At 39.6% G+C, this 24373-nt stretch overlaps 1 protein-coding gene across 1 annotated transcript in view; it reads right to left on the reverse strand.

Moving 5' to 3' along the window:
• Positions 1 to 570: 570 nt before the first annotated feature.
• Positions 571 to 24373, reverse strand: part of znf408 (zinc finger protein 408) — a 28997-nt gene continuing 5194 nt past the window's right edge. Inside the window, exons 3-9 of the mRNA XM_030722895.1 lie at positions 20600 to 20658; positions 18573 to 18784; positions 9612 to 10372; positions 8615 to 8824; positions 8110 to 8233; positions 4988 to 5221; positions 571 to 1777 (exon numbers count right to left, since the gene is read on the reverse strand). Of these exons, the coding sequence (XP_030578755.1) occupies positions 1128 to 1777; positions 4988 to 5221; positions 8110 to 8233; positions 8615 to 8824; positions 9612 to 10372; positions 18573 to 18784; positions 20600 to 20658 (2250 nt within the window). The 3' untranslated portion in view covers positions 571 to 1127. The remainder of the gene's footprint in view (positions 1778 to 4987; positions 5222 to 8109; positions 8234 to 8614; positions 8825 to 9611; positions 10373 to 18572; positions 18785 to 20599; positions 20659 to 24373) is intronic.

Raw genomic sequence — 24373 nt, forward strand, 5'->3', positions numbered from 1 at the left:
TCAAACTCATTCAAGATTTTTAGTAGATGCAACTATAGTGTGAATTTGAACACAGCAAAAATGTAATCTGATTTGGGGTCACTAGTGGCCATCTTTTGTGCATATTTGGTATGAATCAGACAGACACACAAACATACCAAAAACAAAACTCTGTTTCCCCCTCTGATGGCGTGGTAATGAGGAGAGATCATTTGGAAGAATTGAACATGATTTATTGAAACAGAGAAATTAATTAATCTGGCGATTAGACGTCTTATTCTGGCTAATAAAATTTTTTTAATATAAATATTTGCATATATGAGTTTTATTTTATTTTATTTTGCTGCTGCATCAGGCAAGTTGTTAAAAGCTGATTCAAAGTTGTGCACTCAGTTCTTGATTTTAAAGCCTTTAAAGACGTATGCTGTACAATCATTCCACCCTGGGAAAAAGAACTGGTCATAGAAATCATAAATGCCCAAAATTACCATGACATTCAAGCCCATAATGAGTGGATGTATGTTTCTTATCACAACTGTGTGCATAGAGACGAGCAGCGAGCTGTATTTTTGGGTGTATTTTGCTCTTTTATTTTGTTTCTTTAAACTCAACGGAATAACCAAGTAAATACAGAGGGCTCGATGTCAAGTTGAGATATTTTCAGTGTGACTTCAAGGGAATTTAACAGCATAAGTGCTGTGCATCAACACTAAATGTCAGCATCTGGTGTCAGACACTCAGAATCAAACAGCATGCTGATGTTCCACAGTCCTAAGAGAAGCCTATCACTGAAGAGGCTCACAGAGCCACTTCTACACACACACACACACACACACACACACACACACACACACACACACGCACGCACGCACGCACACGCACACGCACACGCACACGCACACACTCACTTACTTTTCTGCTTTGCTTTTTTCCTTTTTGGAAGGCAGGAAAGTAAGTGTGTATCATTTGATGGCCACTAATCCATCAAATTGGTTCCCAGCTGTTTTGTAAAGGTTGTTTAAAGGCAACAAAGGGGGTATGCAAAAAATACCAAACCAAGGAAAATGTGGACAAGGTAGGTTAAGGGAAAGAGCTAAATATTTATCATAAAAAATGTCTTCAAAGGGTCCAAAAACCATGATTTTAGGCTACACTGTGTTTATCTCTACTGTCTGAGCAACAGAGCAGAGTCCATTTCCTTCTTCCTGTAAGATCAGGAGCTCTCCTACTGCCTGCTGCCCGTGCACTACAATGCACTGCTCCGCGCTTTCTGATATCACCACCTCCACCAGCTCCTGTTCTGTCCCTGCAGACAGCGAGCCGTCTGAGGTGAAGAGCAGAGGGGTGGAGCTTGGTGATGACAGGTTGTCTGTGTGGACATATACCACGGCCTGCTGGATGTTAGCTACACTATCTCCCTCTCCTGAGGTATCAACTCTCTTCAAATTTGTCTCCTCTTCTCCTTTTTCTTGTGATCTTCTCTGCTTCACCTCACTTCCCTCCTTCTCTCCTGCACCTTGCAGGATTAAGTTCTTCTTGGGTCTGCCTCTGATCGGCTTTGGGTGACTGCAGCCTGAAGTTGCTAAATCTTGCGAAACCTCTTTCTTTCTGATGTGTTTCTCCTCTCCATGTCCTCCTTCGACCTCCTTGTGAATTCCTCCTTCTGTCCTGTGCTGAGCTTGGTGCCTCAGCAGACTTTGTCTAACAGTGTAGGAAGCGCCGCAGTGACAGGTGTATGGCTTCTCCTTCGTGTGAGCCGACTTCACATGCCTCCTCAGCTTGGTGGCCAATGTGTAGCCTGGAGAGAGAAACAAAAATTGAATTTCAAATGTAAACATTTCCCATCTGTAAAACATCAGTCTGAAATACACATGCATTTGGGGCAGGAAGATGCGTGTGTGGGAGTGACATAACATAAACTATACTAAATATTCATCTCTGCATATACAGACAGCAGTTGTTAGTTATTACAGTGCAAATTTCTGCTAACACCACACACTCACAACTTGTCAGTCACAGGTGGGTCTACCCTAAAGCATATCCTGCTTTATCCTCCTTTTTCACTCTGATAAACTGCATGTAAAGCACTCTAGGGCTCTCTTTATCTAAGAAATATGGTGCTTTGAAAAAAGTTTTCACAAGAATCTATGCAGACCCGTGAAAACACCCCATGATTCAGTAGGTTGTGGAACCATCTTTAGCAACAGTAACAACTTTATCAGTCTCTCACAACATTTAGCTCACAGGCAAGCAGCCTCACATTTGACTCTAGAATACTTTGGTATGCAGAGGAGTTCATGTTCAACCAGATCCCATGGCTGCACAACAAGCCAAAATAATCCCCCCTCCACCACTATGATTGGGTTGGAATGAGGTGTTTGTGCTGATATGCTGATTTTGTCTTTCTCCAAGTATGGTGCTGTGCATTATGGCCAAACACCTCCACTTTGGTCTCACCTGTCCAAAGAATTGTTTAGATGCAGCTTTGCAAACCTGCCGTGCTGCCATCTTCTTTTAGTGAGGCTGTCTCCCGGCAACTTCAAACAAGCCACACTTGTTGTGCTGTCATGAACTTGAACATTTAACATGATAACTGAGGTCTGTCGAGTCTGAGATGTAGCTCTTGGGTTTTTAGCAGTTTCTCTGAGCATTGTGAAGTCTGACCTTAGGGGGATCTGCTGGGATGGCCACTCCTGGGAACCAGGAGCATTATCTTAACACGCACCTGAATGCTCCAGTCTAGGAAACTAGTTCTGCTTTTAGAGAGGTGGTCATGCATGCTGATGATCAGTTAATCGAGTGCATTTCATTATCAGCACCTGGCTGCTTTTTACCCTCTGAATTCCTATGGAAGCAGTAAGGATGTGCCTAGTTTTTCACAGGACTGTGAAAACTTTCTTTTTCACGATTATATATACATTATAAATAAATAACCTTGCATGTAACTGTCAATAATCAACATCCAGAAATGTAGTATGCATATTTGTTGCTGTAAATACGAGAAGAAGAGAATTAAAAGAAGAATAAAAATATGTCATGCATGCCTGTGAGACAGCCACATGGGATAACATGCCACTTTCTTAGTAGTTTCAACAATATAATGCACATTTTCTCTGTTAAATGCTTCATAAAAAGACAGGTGGACAGAGTTGTGTTGGGTAGTTTGTGTTTTCCAATCATGCATGTAGGACAGAGTGTTTGCAGCCCACTGAGTTTGATAAACAAGGCTAGTTGAAGGGAAATTGGCCAGCGTGTGCATCATGCTACACACTGGTTTTTTCAAATACTCATTTTTCCACCATTTAGTTTTTCAGTCTAAAACTATTTTCTAATTATTTGATAAGATAACTAAGGTAGAGCACACAATGTACATAAGCACCTCTGGAAGAATTTTGGAAATGCCACAACATGAGTTTACTGTCTTTATTTAATTGAACAAAAATTGCAAAAGAAAACAACTACAAAAACGCTCAGCATGTCATTTAGAATTGTTGCTGATTACCTCCTATGTTGAGACTTTCAAATATTCTATAAGAAACATAACAGTCATTAAATAAAAGATGAAATGTGGTGTGTACTACATCTGGAAAAATGTCCTAAATAAACTACTAGTTTACCATGTGTGACACACAGTGTTGAGTATAATGTTAAAAGGAAGACGACATAATTTACATTTGGTGAGTACAGGTATGAGAAAACTTTGTAATGCCAAAGATGGTGGATGTGTGACACCTAACTCACCCCTACAGTCAATAAGCCAGGGAGAAGAACTTCTGCTCACAGAGTGTGTGAACAAGTGTGACACATTTGCTGAGTGTATAAAACTTGTTTTATAGCACAATTTTGTTTATAAGCAGATGAAACTCAGTCCACATTTTTATTTTTAAGTACTATTATTTTAGTAGCATTCCAGAACTCCAATGCTTCACTTTTTCTTGGTAGCTTGACTAAAAGGAAGTTAAATTTGAAGTTGAATGCAATGATGCTGTGATGAGTTTTTTTTTTCTGTTTTGGATTTTTTTGTTTTTTGTTTGTTTGTTTGTTTGTTTGCAGACTGCCAGCTTTCAGAGACCCTTCTGACTCTTTAAACGCCTTTCCCAAATTTGACACTGGGTCTAACCTTTTATGGTATCTGTTGGCATGGCAACCTTAGCATCAACTGCTCTATCCAAAACAGTGCAGCAAAATGACCTCAGTAACTCTGCTCACCTCTACATTAGACACCATATCAGTCAGCACCAACCTTCACTCTACTGATTTCCCCATTCTGTACATACAGACATTCATTCATTCATTCCCACTCTGGACTACCTTCTGATCTCCAGACAGAGGGTCTCCTCCTTACCTAATTTAAATTAGTGCCTTTAACGAAATTTTATTAATTTTGGAAGTTTCCCTACTTACATTGAATAATCTGTACTTTTTGCCCACATCCTGAGGAGCATAGTTGTGCACACTTCATTTGTTTATACTTGCCAGTTGTTCAGATTTTAATTCTTCTGGATGTGTGATATGATTTGAAGTGTTTGCGTTTAAAAGTTTAACACTGAAAATCCTCCCGAGTAATGACTTGTGGTCAGTGTGTTTGATCTAAATCTACAGCAGGTCTCTCATAGTGTCATTTTCTGAGTTTATTCATTATAATTCTTATTAAAGTTCCCACTTTGTTATGCTGTAAAGTTCGTAGCTTACTTCACTGAAGTTGAAGTTATTTAACTCTTTTGAGGCAACAAGTTTGAAAACCTCAACTTGGAACAAATATAAGTTTGAAGCTAATATGTGAAAATTTAGTAGCTTTCCAACTGTCATAGCATTAAAAAAGATACTGTGGTATGCAGAGTAACAGGGGGAACTGACCTTTGCAAATGAGGAGAAGCGGGCCAATGGGGCCAAGATTCCACTGAATTAATCATACAGAATACATTATAGGACTTCCCCCATCCTGTTTCATTGCTTGCTTTTTTAAAAATTTGATTTGGCTTTTAAAGCTTTAATATCATGCTCTGACCTTTTCCACAGATAGGGCAGCGATGAGGTCTTTCTCCGGTGTGCAATCTCTCATGGGACCTAAGGCTGTGGGGGTCCCTCAGTGATTTTCCACAGTAGCTACAGAGAAAACCGCCTCCAGTGTGGGAGAACATGTGCCGACGGAGTTCTGGTTTCTGGGAGAACATCTGATTGCATTCTGGGCAGGAAAACGGCTTCTCTCCATTGTGGATTCTCAAGTGGCACTCAAGGTTCCCTGAGTGAACAGACAGGCCGACATAGTGACAGTTACATAACAACAGGGTGGGGTCGGGGAGGCTGCAGTCACAGTGGGAGCAGGGTAGAATGAATATGCATTTGTCCAATAATGTGTGAAGATTAAGTTGTCTTGTGAAATTGATGGCGTCACTTTGACGGATGAAAAGATAAATTGCAGAAATTGATCACAGCTGGAAGCAACATCCAAATGGAAGGAAAACAACAGGGTAACGGTCTCTTGAAAATAATGACATCAAATACCTCATCAATGCAACCGTAGCCAATGTGACATTTTGGGAAACACTTTAACACATGTAAAAAAGTAATAAGTTTACTTTTAGAGGCGAATCAAGCTGAGAAGATCAATATCAATTTCATCTGTATGTGTTCAGTAAAAATTTAGACTCAGGGATGTGATTTGCACTGCGGGCAGGAGGAGGAAAAACTTTCTTTCAACATTTCTTTCATTTTTCGGCTTGAAAAGATTATAAATGTAATCTTGCCAAAAAAAATCTTTAATATTTGATAATATTCAAACTGCTATTATCTTATCTTTATTATGCAGTTTCACTTTTAAAGACGTTTCAAGCAGGATATTGAATACTGTCTTTAACTTTAAATATTCATACCCAGGAGCAAACCTATTATTATAAACTCAATGAGGCATATCCTGTTGTTTGTGCGTAGAAGAATTCTTAAACCTGCTCAAAAAATAAGTGCACATACAAAATTACAGGTTCACCTGCCAATTCTGTTGTTACCACCATGCATATATTAGAGAATCAAAGTTATTCTAAACCAACAGGCTCGTGCTTGCTTCCGGCAATCTGCACACTGCCCACCCCAATTTGTGTATATAAAGAAACACGGTTACCCCAAGGTGAGGGGGAGAAAGTATTAAAAGCCTGCATCGCCAAGGCAAGAAAGCAGGAGAAAGTTCAGCTGAAAAAAACTTAAACAATGGTGTCTGAGGAGGAGGTTCCACAGGAGAAAAAGTGGACACACTGTAAAACACTTACAAAAAAGAAAAGTTAATATAAAAAAAAAATCCTAATAGACCAGCAGAATAAGAAGAAAACAGATGCAGGACAAGGAGCACCTGGACAGTCAGCCAAGATGTGGAACTCATGGTAGCCCTCCCTCTTTCCAGCCACATCCTCCAGCTATTCCAAGAAGATACTGAGACATTTCCAAGTTAGCACATAGTCTGTCTCCTCCCAGTTGGACATGCCCAAAACATCTAAACAGTCTCCCTCCAAAACAGAAGAGCAGTGGCTCTACTCTGAACCCATCCATCCATCCATTTTCTTCTGCTTATCCAAGGCTGGGTCGCAGGGGGAGTAGCCCAAGCAGAGAAACCCAGACTTCCCTCTCCCCAGCCACCTCCACCAGCTCATCCAGAGGCCAGCCGAGAAATATAAACTCTCCAGGGTCTACCCCGGGGCCTCCTCCCAGTAGGACATGCCCGGAGCACCTCACTCAAGAGGCGCCCAGGAGGCATCCTAATCAGATGCCTGAGCCACCTCAACTGGCTCCTCTCGATGTGGAGGAGCAGCAGCTCTACTCTGAGCTCCTCACGAATAGCTGCACACCTCACCTTATATCTCAGGAAGAGGCCAGCCTCCATTCGGAGGAAGCTCATTTCTGCCGCTTGTATGTGCGATCTTATTCTTTCGGTCACTACCCAAAGCTCGTGACCATAGGTGAGGGTAGGGACGTAGATTGACTGGTAAATCAACAGCTTCACTTTTACGCTCAGCTTCACCACAACACACCGGTGCAGCCTCTGAGCCCAGGTACTCATTTAGGACGATTTTAAGAATCATCTTCCTCGGTACATAAATGGACAAGTGTAATATTTTTGTTCCATATGCTTTACTGGGTTCTCTTCAACTGATTTTAGGACTCATGATGTTTGAGGTCTGTGCAGGAATATATTGGGAAATGAACAGCAGGTAAATTCGTGCTGTTCATTTCCCAAGAGTCTCTTAAGTGAGTTGCTATAAAAACGGCAACATTAGACGGCCTGAATGAGATGACATTACTGTGTGTGAAGTAAAGTTTGTTTTATTTTTGAAGTGTCTGTAACTTAAAAAAATAGAAACAATAACCCAAGCAGAGCAGAATCATGAAGTTCACAAACAGGACTACTGAAGTGTAAATCCACAGGTTTCATTTGTTTAGGATTTCAAACTTTTTCTTCTTCTTGTTCATACAAGTACTTGTTTCTTAATATGACCTAGGGTCAAGAATGCTTCTCTTTTAGAGCTTGCTGCAGCATAATATGGAGAAATGGGTTATCTCTATAATACCCTGAAATAAAGAGCACCTTCATTTAAGTCAGATAAATTGATTACATCTGAAAATAAAATGACATTAAAAGGGCACTTATTAAAGAGAAGCAGTGCCAGTTTAGATCAACATGTAGTTACAAACTGATCAAAATACAAAATCACTGGGGGAAACAAACTTTACAACTAAGCTGGTAAAAGTGGAGGCAACGCGACAGGAAAATGTCACTGCTGGACTGAAGGTCAAGTTGAAATGACTTTGACAACCACAGCTGTTCAGTGTCTGACTTTTAACTAACACTAAACTAAATATGCAGACTTATGGTAAAACCAGCTGTTGGCATTTTTTTTTCTCTTTCCTCTTTTCTACTCATCTCATATTTTATTTAATCATGAAGAAGTGGCTTCTGAAGCAGGTATGTCTAAAATCTGTTCATTTTATTAGCTTTGCTTATATTAAAACCAAATTTGGACATATGTCCAAAGACCTAGGGGTCTTTAAAAAGCTGGCCCAAGCAGCATTTCCAACTGAGCACACTTGACTGGAGATCAGCTTGTTGCACCTGAAGGATGACACGTGAACCTCTGACATTACCTTTCTGACTAAAGCACTTCCCGCAGTGTTGACAGATGTGAGGCTTTTCCCCTGTGTGGAGCTTCATGTGGTTCCTCAGAGAACCGGAGTTAGCCAGCAGCTTGGGGCAGACTGTACACTGCACCTGGAAGAGGAAAAAAACAAAAAACAAAAGCAGCATGTCTACTTTCCTGCTTTTTAAATATTTCAAGTTCAAACTGCTGCTCAGGGAGAAAAAAAAAAACAAGACCCGCATGTAAATTCAGACTCTACGTGAAAGATATAAAAACTTGGTGCAGAGACACAGACAACACTGGGAAACAGCTGTGAGGGGAAGGAAGAACCAGCTATTTAAAATATTCCTCCCTTGTGATTGCAGATTTCAGAATAAATTACAGCACACAGGTGGAAAATTAATCAATTTGTGTGTTCACTGTCCTCCTTATTAAAACCACTATTGTTTGAAAATGTCACCAAGGGTGATTGAACAAACACTGAACAGTGTGGAGTAAAACTGCTCCCTTACCTTAGGAGGCTGTGTGTAAATCATTCTGCTGCAGTGAAGGAGGCGGTGGATGCGTAGGGACGGGCGCCGTGCGAATGCCTTGCCACAGTGCTCACAGGCATAAGGTTTTTCTCCTGTGTGCAGGACCATATGTTCCTTCAGGTCCCGCTTCAGGCCGTAGGTCTTCTCACAATGGGGACAGGAGAAGGGACGTTCCCCGCGGTGACTCATCTACACAAAGCACTATTATTATTTCAAAGAATATGAGCCAGTATTCCTGCTACCATTACTCTTTAGTTAGTTAAGTAAATTCCTACTCTGCATGATGTCTAACAGTGAAGGGAAATTTTAGAATTGCTACTACTGGGGGTAGAATAAAGTACAATCTTCTCTAATGCCCTACACATATAAAATGGATTTAAATAAAATATATTTAACTCAAGCAATCTTCTTTTTTTTTCAGCTGGTCTCTTACCCTATCCCTAGCATCCTCTTCTGACACACCAACCCTCTTCATGTCTTCCTTCACTACATCCATGAATCTTCTGTGGACTTCCTCTTCTTCTTCTGTCTAGCAGCTCCATCTTCAATATCTTTTGTCCAATATGTCCACTATCCCTCCTCTGCACATGTCTAAACCATCTCCGGAAATAAGTAAGAAGAGAAATGTGGACCTAATAAACTGATGTAATTTGCTTCTCCCACAGTTTAAGCCACAGTTCGTCGGATTGGTTGCCCCTCACAAACCCTCCTCCATAACATCATGCAAAGCCAAGATTGGAAACAACTGTCTGAGACTGGCTGTTTGTAACAGTGTTTGACCCAAAATCCCTAGCTTTTTAGCTACTAGCTTTTCGCTCACAAGTTTTACTTCTATATAAGCTGACCTCCAAACTCTGACCATATTTAATACACACATTCACCATTACAGAGTGTACTTATGACAGAAAATAAGGGAAAGGCAGAACAAGTCCACTTTAAGAAGCAATCTAGTGAGTAACCTAACTCCATCCTGTACCTGATGGGCCTTGAAGCTTTCTGCTGAGGTGTAGTTCTTCCCACACTGCTGGCAAGTGAAGGGCTTCTCATCAGTGTGACTGAACTGGTGTTTCTTCAAGTGGCCAATCTGGTAGAACTTTTTACCACATATGGAACACCTGTAGCGCCGCTCTCTGGCCTCTGGATGCCACTTATGGACGACTCCATCGGGACAAGCTGCTGCAGACGTCTCAGCTTCTGGTATCTTTGTGGAAATCCTTTCATCCTGGGTGGAGCTCTGGCTCTGTCCCTCTGTGTGTTTGGGTGAGTTGGGGCGAGCGTGGGTTCGCTTCACCCGGTTGTTCAGACAGTGAACCCGTCGGGGTTTAGCAGCCAGACGGGAGCTGCAGCGGACAGGAGTAGGTGCAGTGGAGACTCTGGCATCTGTCATCCCATCAGCAGAGTGTGACCGACTGTTCATAGGAGCTGGGAAACTCTCTTTGCTACCACCTGTTGCTGTGTCAATACCAGGTGATCTGTCTGTTAGACTGTCCGTGCTGTTGTCCTGCTGTTTGTCAGTGTCTGGACTCAGCTCAGACAGGACTCCCTTGTTTCTCTTCCTCCCTTGTGAACTTGGGTGACTCTTCTTGATGCATCTTCTGGGGTTTCTATCCTTATCCTCTTCATCATCTTCCTGCATTTTCTCCTTCTGTTTGTTATCTGTCACCTCTTCCTTTTCTTTATTGACTGACACACTGGCAGCTGTAGCTTCTGAGTCTTTTATTTGCTGCTCCTTATCTCCTGTCCAAAAAAAATACAGTGAAACAGTCATTTTTCTCACACACACACACACACACACACACAAATCCCAAACAGTCTCTGCTTCCAGCCTCTCAAATGTAAAGAAATCAGTATTTTTTTTTTAAATTAGAAATCAGTATTTACTACTTTCCTCTGCCAAATATTATGGTAAACTGAATATTTTCATCATAAAGCATTATAGAGTATCATATTATATGATATCATATTATATATTTTTAAAACAAATTAACAATATCATTATGTAAAACAGCATTAGAAATAACATTCATGCAATCAATATTTTACTTGTGGGACTTCAGCCATAAATCTATCCCAAGGCCGTTTTTAGGACTGTGACATCTTTTCCTGTATAAATCCTATGAATTTTAGTCTGGACAGTGCTTTGTGTGCTCAGTGTAAAATCACTATCATTATAAGCCTTTATTTTCTTACTGCACTCAGAGCACTTTCAGTAAAAAATAAAACACATCTTTATGGGCATAGTCATTGTTATGACACCCTCTGATTTGTGGACTCCTGTTCTAAAACTTCAGTTTGGCACTGTGGCTGTCACTATCCTGAGGTTTAGACCAGACGTCAAGAATGAGGGATGGCTATGGCAATTCTGTCTATATAATCTGACTTCTCTTTGTAACCAGAGGACTGGCAGCTCTGACAAAGAATGCAGGTTTAAGGCACACTATAGTCTACCCATAACTGAATTCAGAATTCAAACTGAATCCAATCTCTTCAATGGCCACAGATGTATCAAACCAAGCACCTCGGCATGCAGACTGCTTCTACAAATATTTGTGAAAGAATGGGTCGTTCTCAGGAGCTCAGTGACTTCCAGCTTGGTACCATGATAGGATGCCACCTTTGCAACAAGTCTAGCCACGACATTTCCTCACTACTAAATATTCCACAGTCAATTATTAGTGGTGTTATGACAAAGTGGAAGTGATTGGGAATGACAGCAACTCAGCCATGAAGTGTTGGCTACGTAAAATCATAGAGTGGGGTCAGTGGATGCTGAGGTGAATAAGTCAAGTCAAGTCAAGTCAAGTTTATTTATAAAGCACATTTAAAACAACGACGTTGACCAAAGTGCTGTACAAGATCTGTAACCCCAAGGACTATACTAAATAAAAATAAAAATATATAAATAAATAAATAAAATAATAAAATAAAAATAAATAAATAAAAACATTAAGAACAATAAATAACATAAGAAAATTAAAAATTAAAACGTTTAAAACAAGTACCATAAAATACCATAAAACAATCATCTAAAAGGAGGTAGCACTGCAGCCAAATGCCAAGGAAAAGAAATGTGTTTTTAATAGAGATTTAAATGTGTGTATCGTCTGAGCTGTGCGGATATGGAGAGGTAGATCGTTCCATAGCTTTGGTGCTGCTGCTGCAAAAGCTCGATCACCTCTCTGTTTTAGTCTAGTTTTAGGCCTCTGTAAGAGCAGCTGGTTCGATGACCTCAGAGCTCTTACAGGGGTGTGACAGTGAAGCAGCTCAGACAGATACAAAGGTGCCAGTCCGTTTAAGGCTAATATACACAGAGGACACCAATTTTGTGCAGCGTCAATCGCTACAGACCTCCAAACTTTGTGAACTTCAGATTAGCTCAAGAACAGTGTGTACAGAGCTTCATGGAATGGGTTTTCATGACCGAGCAGCTGCATCCAAGCCTCACACCACCAAGCACAATGCAAAGCACTGAATGCAGTGGTGTAAAGCACACCGCCACTGGACTCTAGAGCAGTGGAGACGTGTTCTCTGGAGTGACAAATCAGGCTTCTTTGTCTGACAATGTGATGGACGAGTGTGGGTTTGGCAGTTGCCATGAGAATGGTACTTGTCTGACTGCACTGTGCCAAGTCTTAAGTTTGGTGGAGGGGGGTATTCTGGTGTGGGGTTGTTTTTCAGGAGTTGGGCTCATCCCCTTAGTTCCAGTGAAAGTAACACTTAATCCTTCAGCATACCAAGACATTTTGAACAATTTCATGCTCCCAACTTTGTGGGAACAGTTTGGGGATGGCCCCTTCCTGTTCCAACATGACTGCACACCAGTGCACAAAGTGAGGACCTTAAAGACATGGATGAGCAAGTTTGATGTGGAAGAACTTGACTGGCCTGCACAGACCTCAATCTGATAGAACACCTTTGGGATGAATTGCCAGACCTTCTCATCCAACATCAGTGTCTGACCTCACAAAACCACTTCTGGAAGAATGGTCAAAAAAAATCCCATAAACACACTCCTAAACCTTGTCTTCCTAGAAGAGTTGAAGCTGTTACAGCTGCAAAAGGTGGGCTGACATCATATTAAACCCTATGGATTAAGAATGAGATGTCACTCAAGTTCATATGTGTGAGAAGGCAGATGAGTGAATACGTTTGTCAATAAAGTGTATTTCTGCATTCACTTAGCTATTTAAATCTGAAGGCTACATTGATCTTTTATACACACCCTATGGTTGAAATTCATTCAACTTGTAGAACACTGCTGTGCCCATAAATGTCACCTGACATGGCACTCTGTGGCAGTGGGGTGTATTTGTGGCTCAGCTGCAAAGGGAGAGGTGAAATGGAAGGTTCAGGGGGCAGTGTCAGGAGAGGCTGGCTGGCACAGCTGGCGTATATTTTCTAATTCTGCTTCTCCTATTTATACAGTAGTGCGCTGGGCCCACAGTGGAGCAGTATGGTGAGCAGCTGGCAATGCTGGTAGTGCTACGATGGACAACATCTGAAAAGTTACACTGTACATTGAGGAAAGTAATAAAAGAAATACACAACCCAGAACACAGCACATGAGTGCGTGTGTTGGGAAACTACTGTGGCCCAAACATGCTATATACTCAAACTCAGTCCTGTTAGATTCCAAACACTAAAGATGGCAGTTGTCCTGCCTCTGCGCCCAAAGACCTGACTTCAAAACACACAGCGCAGGTCCACAGCCATCTCAGAAGCCTTTGCTGTGAAACTGTGCACATGTGCAGTAGGAATATAATGTAAGGGGGCAAAAAAAAAAGCATCTAAACAATATTTGGGGCCATGTTGTGTGTTTTATTGAATTTAACTAATAATTCTATACATGCAGTTTTTTTAATTTCCCAGTGCTCTCTCCCATTCATTTAGATAAAAGCATTAAATAACCACATGGATTATGATCCCAGGTGGCTGCTGAGTTTTGGGACTAGATTCTAGAATGACTTAGCTGCCACTGACAGCCCAGTTCAGGTCACTGATTAATGCATTTTGTGTTCAATATCCATCCCCTCATTATTTCATTATTCATCTCCAGCTTTCATCCTGGTTTTTAAGTGTACTTCTGCTGATTGGAGAGGTTTTTCGTCATGAGCTCTGAGCTGAAACTAACAGGTGTCACTGAGGTTAAATAATGCTGACATAGAAGCTTTATCACTGAGCTGATAAGTGAAGCCTTTCACCTACTCAGACCTTTGTGTTATGCAAAAGGCCGCCTCAGGCCACCATTAACTGAGATTGCAATTATAGGAAAATGTCTCTACAGAGTAACTGGAATGACTATAAAGTGTACAAAAGAAAAACAACCCATCCACGAAACTTCTGTTGGATCCTACTTTGTAATAATAGTTTTATGATGAGCATCTATAACTATTTTCACACTTTTCTAAACAGATGTGCACGTGAGAACACATCGGTACCTTAGCCAGTCTTTTACCTAGCAGATGCATACTTGTTCACTGACAGCCCAGTTATTTAAGCTCCAACTATTATGTCACCTTTCTAAAGTAAACTACAGAGAACTGAATGCGTAATGCCAGAACACAGTTTTTGTATCCTAGCAACAATAAGCGCTTGACAGAAGTGCTCTGAAAATGAGGTCGTGGGCACTTAACACTCAACACGGAAACAGCTGCCTGTGGACACAAGCCCCATCTGGAAAATAACGAGTAACTATGACTGTTCAATAAGTGCAGCACAAGAAAAATTGCTACTGTAGTCAGTTTTTTCCCTCTGAACAAAAGTAAAACAGAATATAAAGGAGAAAAAATCTGAACAAATGCCTAAATGTTGCACAGGTTTTGTGTCACTTATTATATTTCTATTATTTTATTTATGATAGTTTTGTGTCTTTAAAACCAGATGCTGCCTCTCAAGGTGTTAATGTCCTGATTATTCATCCATCCATCTGTCACTTTACTTCATGATCTGCTTGCTGCATTTTTTCCTCTGGAAGAATTCTAATATTTATGATCTATTTCATTGCTTACTTTTGTTCTTTCATTATTTCTTGTTCAGTTTAATTCCTTTATCTACTTATTATTCTGTTCTTTATATAGCAGTTTTCTCTTCCCCTTCTAAATCTAATTACTATTTGCCACCACAATAATGTAACATCCCTGCAGGGATCAATTGCCTTTTATCTTATTATCTTTTATTTAGCATTCAAAATTGTTTTGGAAATGCAGTCAAGATTTATAGGCTCAGCCTGAATCAACACACTACAGGAGCACAAGTTTAATAAGATATCCACAGTCTGATGCTTTTGGGTATTTTCTGCATGAAGCCCCTCCTTAACGTCCCATCAATCACAGCACAGCGCACAGCACATAACTCCTCCACAAACCATAAATAATAAAGGATAAGCAGAGCTGGAGAGCATATTATTCTTCCTAAAACAAATAAGCTCTAACAGTTTTGTTTCCTTACTCCACGTTCCCTTTTAATCGATGCATTTTGTGTTCTAGATATGATCCATCTTCTAATTATTCATCTCCAGCTTCCATCCTGGTTTTAAGTGTACTTTTAACTGACTGGAGAGGTTTTTAATCTTAATGCTCTCAGCTGAGACTAAATTCTGTCAGTGGCATTAAATAATGTTGACATAAGAGCTTTATCATTGAGTTGATCTTCTCAGGTCTTTGTACAAGCCACCTCATTTCACTAAAATTAAAACTGTAATTAAAAGACCTGATGGTAAATGAGGTTTTCTGGGGTTAATATTAAATGATTTTAGAAATCTAATCCACTAAACTACACCACTAAAAGATGTCCCTCTAGCCCCTGCAGGTGGAGCACATGAATGAATATGGAGAAGACTAAACACAAGCAACCAGCCCGCTGAAGTCCTGTTTGGTCAACTTTACAAAAACAGTTATATGACATAATATTCAGGTGTTCGCTGCAGCCCCGACCTTTTCTAGACCTGCACGTGAGAAAGCAAATGTCTGATGGGGTTGAATCGGACCTTAGCCAGTCTTTAGCCTACCAACGAGCAGGTAGGCTAAAGACCTGTTTCCTGTTCTGGGAAATATCCAACTTGATTGTCCTCAGGTTTTTTAAAGTTAATTTATGAAAACAGCAAAAAGCATGTGGAAAATAATAAAGTAAAATAGTTATTACAGCATACTTACAAATAAATTTTTTTGGAAAGGAAAATTATAACTCATCTTTACCCTTGCAAAGGGTTGAGTATACAAAGAGACGCATATATACTTATCAAGATATCTAATAAGTATATATTAGGTAATTATATTAGTCAATCATGTGGCAGTGTTATAATGCATAAACTCTTGCAGATACAGATCAGGAGCTTCAGATACATTCACATCTAACATCTGAATGGGAAAAAATATTATCTCTGACTGTAACTGTGACAGGCTGGTTTGAGAATTTCTGAAGCTGCTGATCTCCTGGGATTTTCTTCGCAACATCTAGTCAGCAGCAGTTCTGAAATGTCTTGTTGAGACATCGGGAACTTAGATCACAACTCTTTTTAACAGTACTGAGCAAAGAGAATGCACAACACATCCAACTATAGCAGAAGACCATATTGGGTTTAACTTCTGTGAGCAAAGAACAGAAATATGAGGCTGCAGTGGGCTCAGGTTCAACAACAGTAGACTGCTAAAGGCTGGAAATAAGGTAGCCTGATCTGATAAAAGTGTTCCAAATTGATGCTAAGATCAGTCTCAGTATGGCTGTTAGCAGGTCTTATCCACTCGAGATGGTATTTTATTATGTGAGGATGGAAGCGGCATGATGTTCTGGGAGAGAGCAACGGACTGGAAAAGATAATCATTTAGAGCAGGTTTCTTTCTGTCTAATTCTGCTTGCTTCTCTTAGAAGTCATACAGTTAATTAGTGCGTGGTAATAAGTTGCAGCGAAGGAGCGCACCTTAACCTTGAACATTGTTTGATGCTGGAAAGTGAAGACGGAGAGGCAGTGTGAGAAGCTGCAGAGGCTCCTCTTCCATGTTTGCAATGTATACTGTTTGAAATGCACCTATAAAAGACGACCCCAACGAGCCTTTTGTCTCACTGAAATGTGAAAGCTCCCGTGCACGTAAAAAAATCTTTCATTATTCTTTGTTCTGAGTGCTGTGTGTTTCCTGTTTTTACTAGATTTACCAGTTTTTAACTGCCAATTCCAGACAGGCTTATAATATGATATTATACTACAGTATATTTCTTTATTTAAGTAACTAGGCAGCTCATGCTCTTCCTCATGACAATACTTTCTTTAAAGCAAACACATTTTAGGGTCATCTTGAAAGAAAGGCATAAAGACATAATATTTAGAATCCCCATATAGCATTCCCTATATGCCTAGAATAGAATAGAATAGAATAGAATAGAATGCCTTTATTGTCATTATACAGGATGTACAATGAGATTGGTGAGAGATTGTGAGAATATATGTTATCAATGCAAAAATTGGCAGTAAGAAGCATAGTTTTAAAAAGCTCTATATAGCATTATTATCACGTTGACCTTCAGATCAGGAGAGGTCAGAGGTCAAAATCTTAAATCTTAAATCTTTATACGGTACTTTTTATATGTTGACAATACACACCACACTTGTAAGAATCATAGTTTCTAAGTTATCAGTTTTTTTTTGTCAGTTTTCAAACAATATATCAGTTGATCTTTAAGATGTTGGTCATCAGAATTCATTCAAAACTTTTGAACAGACTGACATGCACGCGTGCACGCAAATTCCACCAAAACCATAACCTCCTTGGTGGAGGCAATGATTTGCAATCTCTTAAACCTGTATTTTATTTACAATAAAACACATAAAACATATGAAATATCTCAAAAAAGTTGGGACAAGGTCACCAAAAGGCTGGAAAAGTAAGTGACACTAAAAAGAAACAACATTTTGCAACTAATTAGGTTAATTAGCAACAGGTCAGTAACATGATCGGGTATAAAGAAAGCACCTCAGAGAGGCAGAGTTTCACAGAAGTAAAATGGACAGAAGTTCACCAAGCTGCAAAAAAAATGTCTACACATTGTGGAGCAATTTCAGAATTATGTTCCTGAGTGTAAAACTGTGAAGACTTTGAATATCTCATCATCTACTGTACATAAAATCATCAAAAGATTCCAAGAATCTCAGGAAATCTGTGTGTGCAAGGGATATTGGATCCCTGTGATCTTTGGACCGCCAGATGGCAATGCATTAAAAACAGACATGATACTGTCATGGAAATCACTGCATGGGCTCAGGAACAGGAAGAAAGAAGAAGCCATACATGAATATGAGCCAGAAATGCCATCATCTGCATTTAAAACTGACCACAGATTAACTTAAAAGGTGAAAAACTGTCCTGTGGTCAGATGAATCCATATGTGAAATTCTTTTTTGGAAAACACAGACCCTGCAAGTTACTGGATTGACCATAAACACATTTGGCTACAGCTATTTTTATAGATAGCCTTCTATTTTCAGGAGTTTAAATCTAACTGGCCAATTCACTCAAAATCTGCCAAAATTTTGAAGTTTCATTTCTATGACTGACTATAGCAGCTGAAGAACAAAACAGTTCTGTACGAGTTGGTGAATGCCAAACCAGAGCTGAAAGGAGAATGAATATTGAATTGAAAGCTGTTGCATATAAACCCTTCCAAATGAAAGAAGAGGTTGTTCTGTGTGCTAAATATATAAATGCAAACTTTTAAGGACCTTATGTGTTAAATGTGTGATTTTATTTTTAATATGTTGCAAAGTTCTGTTGCGAGGAGTTAAAAAACTGATAAATGAAAATCTGAGTTAACTTTCTTGACACTTTATAAAGAAAAATCCTATTGAGAGTTACGAAAATGGGTATAAAAGATCTAATATTCATAATATAATATTAGTATATTATCAGTATAGCGTCTGACATGAGCAATCATTTTTCTCTGCTCTTACCTGTATGTCCAGTGGAGTCACCAGCAACATCCGACATGTCTCTTGTCTTGCTTTTTCCCACACTGGCACCATACAGCAGCAGCTCTGTTCCTGGCTGGATGTCCCGACACACTCGTAGACACACATCCACACACTCGCCCTGACACACATCACCACATGCACACTGAACTGCCGCGTTCTGCTGGGCTCTGCTTCGTGCCTGGCAGGCAAAGCTGAACACAAATACCACAATACATACAAAATAAGAATGTAAGTAATAAGTCAGAAACTCCCAGGATTTGTATTGCATTACCGAGTGTGTGAAACACAGACAGAGATTAATGAGAGTTAGTGCATCGAGACCTTGAATGGAAACATAATGTATGTGAGGTCAAACATAAGTTGGACATATGGTCTATTTGATTACTGGGACCATTAACTCTTTGTTTTGTGAGTTTGTGTGGCGATAGTCTCTGGTGGCCCATCACAGGAGACAAGTGACAGAATGTGATGGTAATATTTGTTTTTCCAGCTTCACACTCTGAGAGAGAAAAATGGGCCAGTTTTCAATCAGAGAACCCTAGAGTACACAGCCTGCAGCAGGAGTTAATGTTGACACTACATACACAGCCAGCAGGAGAAGAAAATGCAGATGACATGCAGATTGCAATACTGACAAAGCATAATACACTCAATATGATGGAAACCTCAGAAATGGAGCTGGTCCTGGTTGTTTGAAGGGATGGGAATAGTCAGTTTCTAATAGTGATACAGAAGCCATTCTAGTATCCCGATTTTGAATAGGAGGGGTTAATTTACTGAAAGCTAAACATGATCTGAATACATGTCTAAGCAGTTTTTGTAAATGTCTCACTTGTCATGCTTCCTACCTAAGAAGTGCCAAATATCTGTTTCATATCTTTTACAGTTTTTAGCTGCAGCAGGAGCCTGTGGTCTTAGCACTGTCACACAGCTGATTCTGTCTGGTCAGGCTAATCAATCTCCTTCCATGCCGCACGTTAAACACGTCCCTGAATCCAGCAGAATCTCTACACCACAATATTTTCTTGAGAACTAGTCTTCTAGTCTTTAGACTGCTTCTTAGAGTGCAATCATTCAATGTCCATTATTTTAGCTTGTGATCAAACATTTGAAAGATTATTTCCTTAGCTGTACTCAGATGATGAACAAAAAAATGATTATGCCAACTTGTAAAAGCCATTTTTTTAATACAGAGAATATTTTTTAACTCATTTAACCACCAAATAATCTTTTGTTGTTTGCATAAAGGACAGCTACATTCAAGGAAGTCTACTCTGGTCATCCCACTCTGTTTTAATGGGTGAGGTACTCATAGACTAGAGCTCAGATATCAGTGCTGAGCTGAATCATTGGGCATCATAAGTCCAAATTTGATAATGGGCAAATTGGGCAATCCTCACAAAATATACAGCTTGAACTGCAACTCTATACTATTAAACATCAGTGTGTTTACATTGTCATTGTGACTGTTAGCATGCTAATGTTAGCTTTTGGACAGTGCAGCGGTGTAACTAAGCCTTTGGTTTTACAAGATAGGCCTGTCTCCATCTTGGTAGACCACAAGTTCATATTTTGTATATTTAATGTACAACAGACGACAACCATTGGTTCTAAGATGTTAGCAGAAAGTAACAACCCCTATCTCCTTTTCTTGGTGATAAAAGTTTCGTGTCTCTGGAGTATTTGTAGGGACAGTGTTTGACCTCGTCCATTAGCTCTTGCTCAATTTTGACATTTTTCTGCCTTTTAGAGTATCCCACTAGTCTGTTTCGCTCCTGTAAATAAGTCTATAGTATACTATACAGTAATCCCTATACTATAGTTCCTATAGGATGATGGAAATACATCCAGGATTTGACAAAGTCTGACCTGTTTTAACATGAATTTCAGTGCCAATAAATCAAACAAGCATTTAAAATTGCCCTAAAAAGTCAAAAATATATCCCTTTAAAAATCTAAATTAGAAAACTACGAGTAATTTGGTGTGAATGACTGCGTCGACTTACTTGATCCAGATGGCTCTTTGTATGAAAGTGTCTTGATTGGCTGCTCTCCCCATCGATGCCTAGAAAACACAGTTAATACATTTTTTATAATCTGTTTCGCACACCATCTACCATTCTGCACTGGGACTGACTGTTCAGTACTTGGATGAAACATGTACTTTTATAGTACTGTTCAATAGTGATAATGACCCTCCGTGTCTGTCTCAGAGAGGTAGGTTGTGCTTTGTACGTATATTGATGGAGATGCCCTCGCAAATTACATCTGTGATAAATCTTTTTTTAAAAGATGTATCACATATAATGCAATGCATCACTGACCAGATCTCTTCATGTTTTCCTCTTTAAAAGGTTTGGTGGAAATTACAAGCACTGGTTCATTATCTTCCCACAGGGTCTGCACTTAATTAAGCAGGAAGACACATTTACTGCTCTCCCTCGGTCTAATGCCGACACAGCACGGCATCAGACAAAAGCCCCTGCTGAATGTGAAATCATTATGAAGTATCTCAAGGCTGACTCCACAATGAGATGCCTTTGCCTCCATCAGTCTGAGACTTAACTCGGTTGGAATGATGCTTGACTATTTAATGGGTGAAACATTTCTTTTTTTACAGGAACAGCATATTTGCTGGAGAGTGCTTACTGCTGTGTACTTTTGTACTGCAGAGCTGATTTGAAGAGCTCAGGTGCAGCCACAATTCATGCCCAAAGATGCAATAATTGAAGGTTTCTGTGCAGGTTAAATTTGATTACTGGCAATTTGTTCTATCTCTGCTCAATGTTAAGCATGCAGAGAAAAACTCTATTATCGCATGCATTTATGATGACGACACTTAAAAGCACATTAAAGCAAGAATTCCTCCTAAGTGCTGGACCAGCTGAGAGTCAGCTGCATCATAAAAAAACAAAGCTTTGAGGAAGAAGAAGAAAAACTAAAAGCTATGAAATAAACTGAGGCAATAAAGAGTTCGTATCACCTGAAAAACCAGACTATCAACTTTATTGAATTTAACAATATTGGTTAGACAGCGTTTCAAAGATTTGTTTTCATTTATTATATGTGCATTAAGTATTCTATGCATTTATCCATTTTCCTAACTGTTCATCCACAGGAGACTGGAGCTTAACCCAACTTTCACTGGGTGAGAGGCAGAGTACACACTAGAGGATAGAGCATAGACTGTATAAAACATGGATGTAGCTTCTGGGTAGGAAAAATTAAGCCAATGCAGAAGTGCCTTGGATCTGTATTCAATCTGAAGGCCACCAGATGGCAATAGGTGTACTTGGAGAAAAACATGTGGTCTTAGAGAATTATATCAGAAAACATCTTTCTGTCTTGACCTCTGTAAACACTCCTGCAGCATTTATGAGCCCACTCACTCATTTTGGATCATTCTGAATAAAAAAATTAAGTCTAGATTGTAAATCTTGGTCATGCCATGTTTCAAAATGGAAGATTATCTGTAGTATGAAGCTGCACACTCATTGGCTAACAAGCTGCCATTCACAAATCAATAGCCAAAGAGCAAACAAATGGCCACAAACCTCAATGAACTGAATTAAGGTCATGAAGAAGAGTGGGCCAACTTTTTTTTTCCTTAACAATGTGAGAGACTGATAAAGTCATACAGAAAATTATTACTTCAAGTTATTTCTTCTAAAGGTCGTGAAGGTTTGCTTAGGTACTTGGGTTTATTAAATTAGTCTTTTTCCTTGCGGTGCCAGCCAGGTCTCTTCTCACACTAAGATTCAAGCTTAGTAAAAAACATTTTCAAATCAGGAAATTCAAGCAGTCCACTTCGGGGGTTTTTCACCCACATTTCAATTTCTGGTTCTTTGCCTCTTATCTATACTTACAAACAATTCAGTTCCTCTTTTTAAGCAGACCTTTTTCTGTAGTCCAAACAAAACAAAAAATAAATCTCCCCCAACATAAAATATCGACCCCCTTCCTCTTGTTTAGTCCTTATTTATTCATCCATCCATTCTCTTCCGCTTATCCAGGTCAGGGTCACGGGGGAGCTGGAGCCTATCCCAGCTGCCATATTTATTTTTTTACTCACAAAACCTACTCACAGGGTTTCTGAAACTGGAGCTGCCAGGAGAATGAGAGTCTGGAGATTTCAGCATGATTTAAGCTTTCTGAAGGATCGATGTCGCCAGCGCCTTCCAGCAAAAGGGATTAACAAAGGGATTAAGTTCTTATATGAACTGTGCATGCAAACCTCACACTACTTGTAATGAAGGATGTCACTTTAGACAGGCAGAATTGACCTCCGTGACGATGAATAAACGATAATGAAGTGCTGACTTGTATGTCCGCAATCTCAACAGTTTTGTCCAATAAGAACTGATGGCTCAATCTGGAATCCACTTCCAACCATGTAGTTGCCGTTCACTCATTTATTGAACAGAAGTCTTAGTCCAGGCATATACATCCACAGGGTGATTGTGGATAGTGTGCAGTTAAGAGGTTGGTGTGATGTGTGTGATGTGTGGGATGGTGTGGTTTCTGTTGAAGAAGCACATAGAGGTCTTACGTAACAGGTCATACATTCTTGAAGTTAGATCACTGATTGGTAATGCTGAACATTATCACAGAAAGGACAGAATTTCTTTGGCTTCCCCGGTTTGGAGATTGGAGGCCATGCCTGCTTAGGAGGTTCTGATTCCTTGGCAGGAGGGTCATAGCCCAACAAGACAGTTGTAGTCACTGCTTCCAATCTCTGCTTGGCTCTGACACCCTTCTCATGATCCACAAGTGGCTCTTGGTGAGGAGGATGGGAATACACATCATCAACTTGAATGTGGACTTTGTACTCGAGCCACTCTGCAAAATCTCGTAAGGTCAGGATGGGTGTCTGAAGCAGACTGATGAAACACCTATACTGCGCTCAGAGACTGTGTGGGGGTTTGGTTTGCGGTTTGTCTGTATTATCGTAGGGTCTTTACCTAACAATATAAAGCGCCTTGAGGTGACTGTTGTTGTGATTTGGTGCTATATAAATAAATCTGAATTGAATTAAAATTGAATATTACATCTGACTGATAGGAGTTATCACTGGGTTGTCAAATATTCTGACCCAAACTATACAGAAGTGTGACTATTGGGAAATCTGCTTTTCATTTCAATTTAAGGCATTGGACTTATTTAGAATAACTGAAAACCTAAATGAAAGGCCACCTTTCTGTGGATCTCCCAAATTGATCAAATTACAGAGATCTATACTGTAAGATCCTTTTTTTCCCCTTGTTTTTAAAGTTCTGTATTCTATTTTTCTTCCAGTGTTCAGACATTGTAGCGGTAATAAAGTCCTTAATTATCAATGGGATAAGTAATCAAATTAAAAGAGGAAATATATTAGCTAAAATGAAGAAAGAAAAAAACTAATTGATATACTTAAAGGAAACACATCTCTCCCTGCACTAACATGACAACCTGAATAAGTTTGGCTATAAAAATACTTTATGATCGACTTTGAAGTAGTCAAAAAAACAAGTGACAAAGAGGAGTGATACATAACAGTAAAAGGGAGGACAGATAATAATTTGGTCACTTTGGTTAATGTTTATTTACCACTCAGCAGTAATAAAACCATTTCAAAAATTGACACAGGAATAAATTTGACACTATTGAATTGGAAAGTGAAAGAATTTTGATTTGTGCAGGAGACTTCAATCTAACTTTAGATCATAGTCTTGACACAACTAATGTGAAGAGAAATAAAACCCATATGTTGATGCTCATCAATACCTCACTATCAGAATTGG

The sequence above is a fragment of the Archocentrus centrarchus genome, unplaced genomic scaffold (assembly GCF_007364275.1).
Source record: "Archocentrus centrarchus isolate MPI-CPG fArcCen1 unplaced genomic scaffold, fArcCen1 scaffold_108_ctg1, whole genome shotgun sequence".
Lineage (NCBI taxonomy): Eukaryota > Metazoa > Chordata > Actinopteri > Cichliformes > Cichlidae > Archocentrus > Archocentrus centrarchus.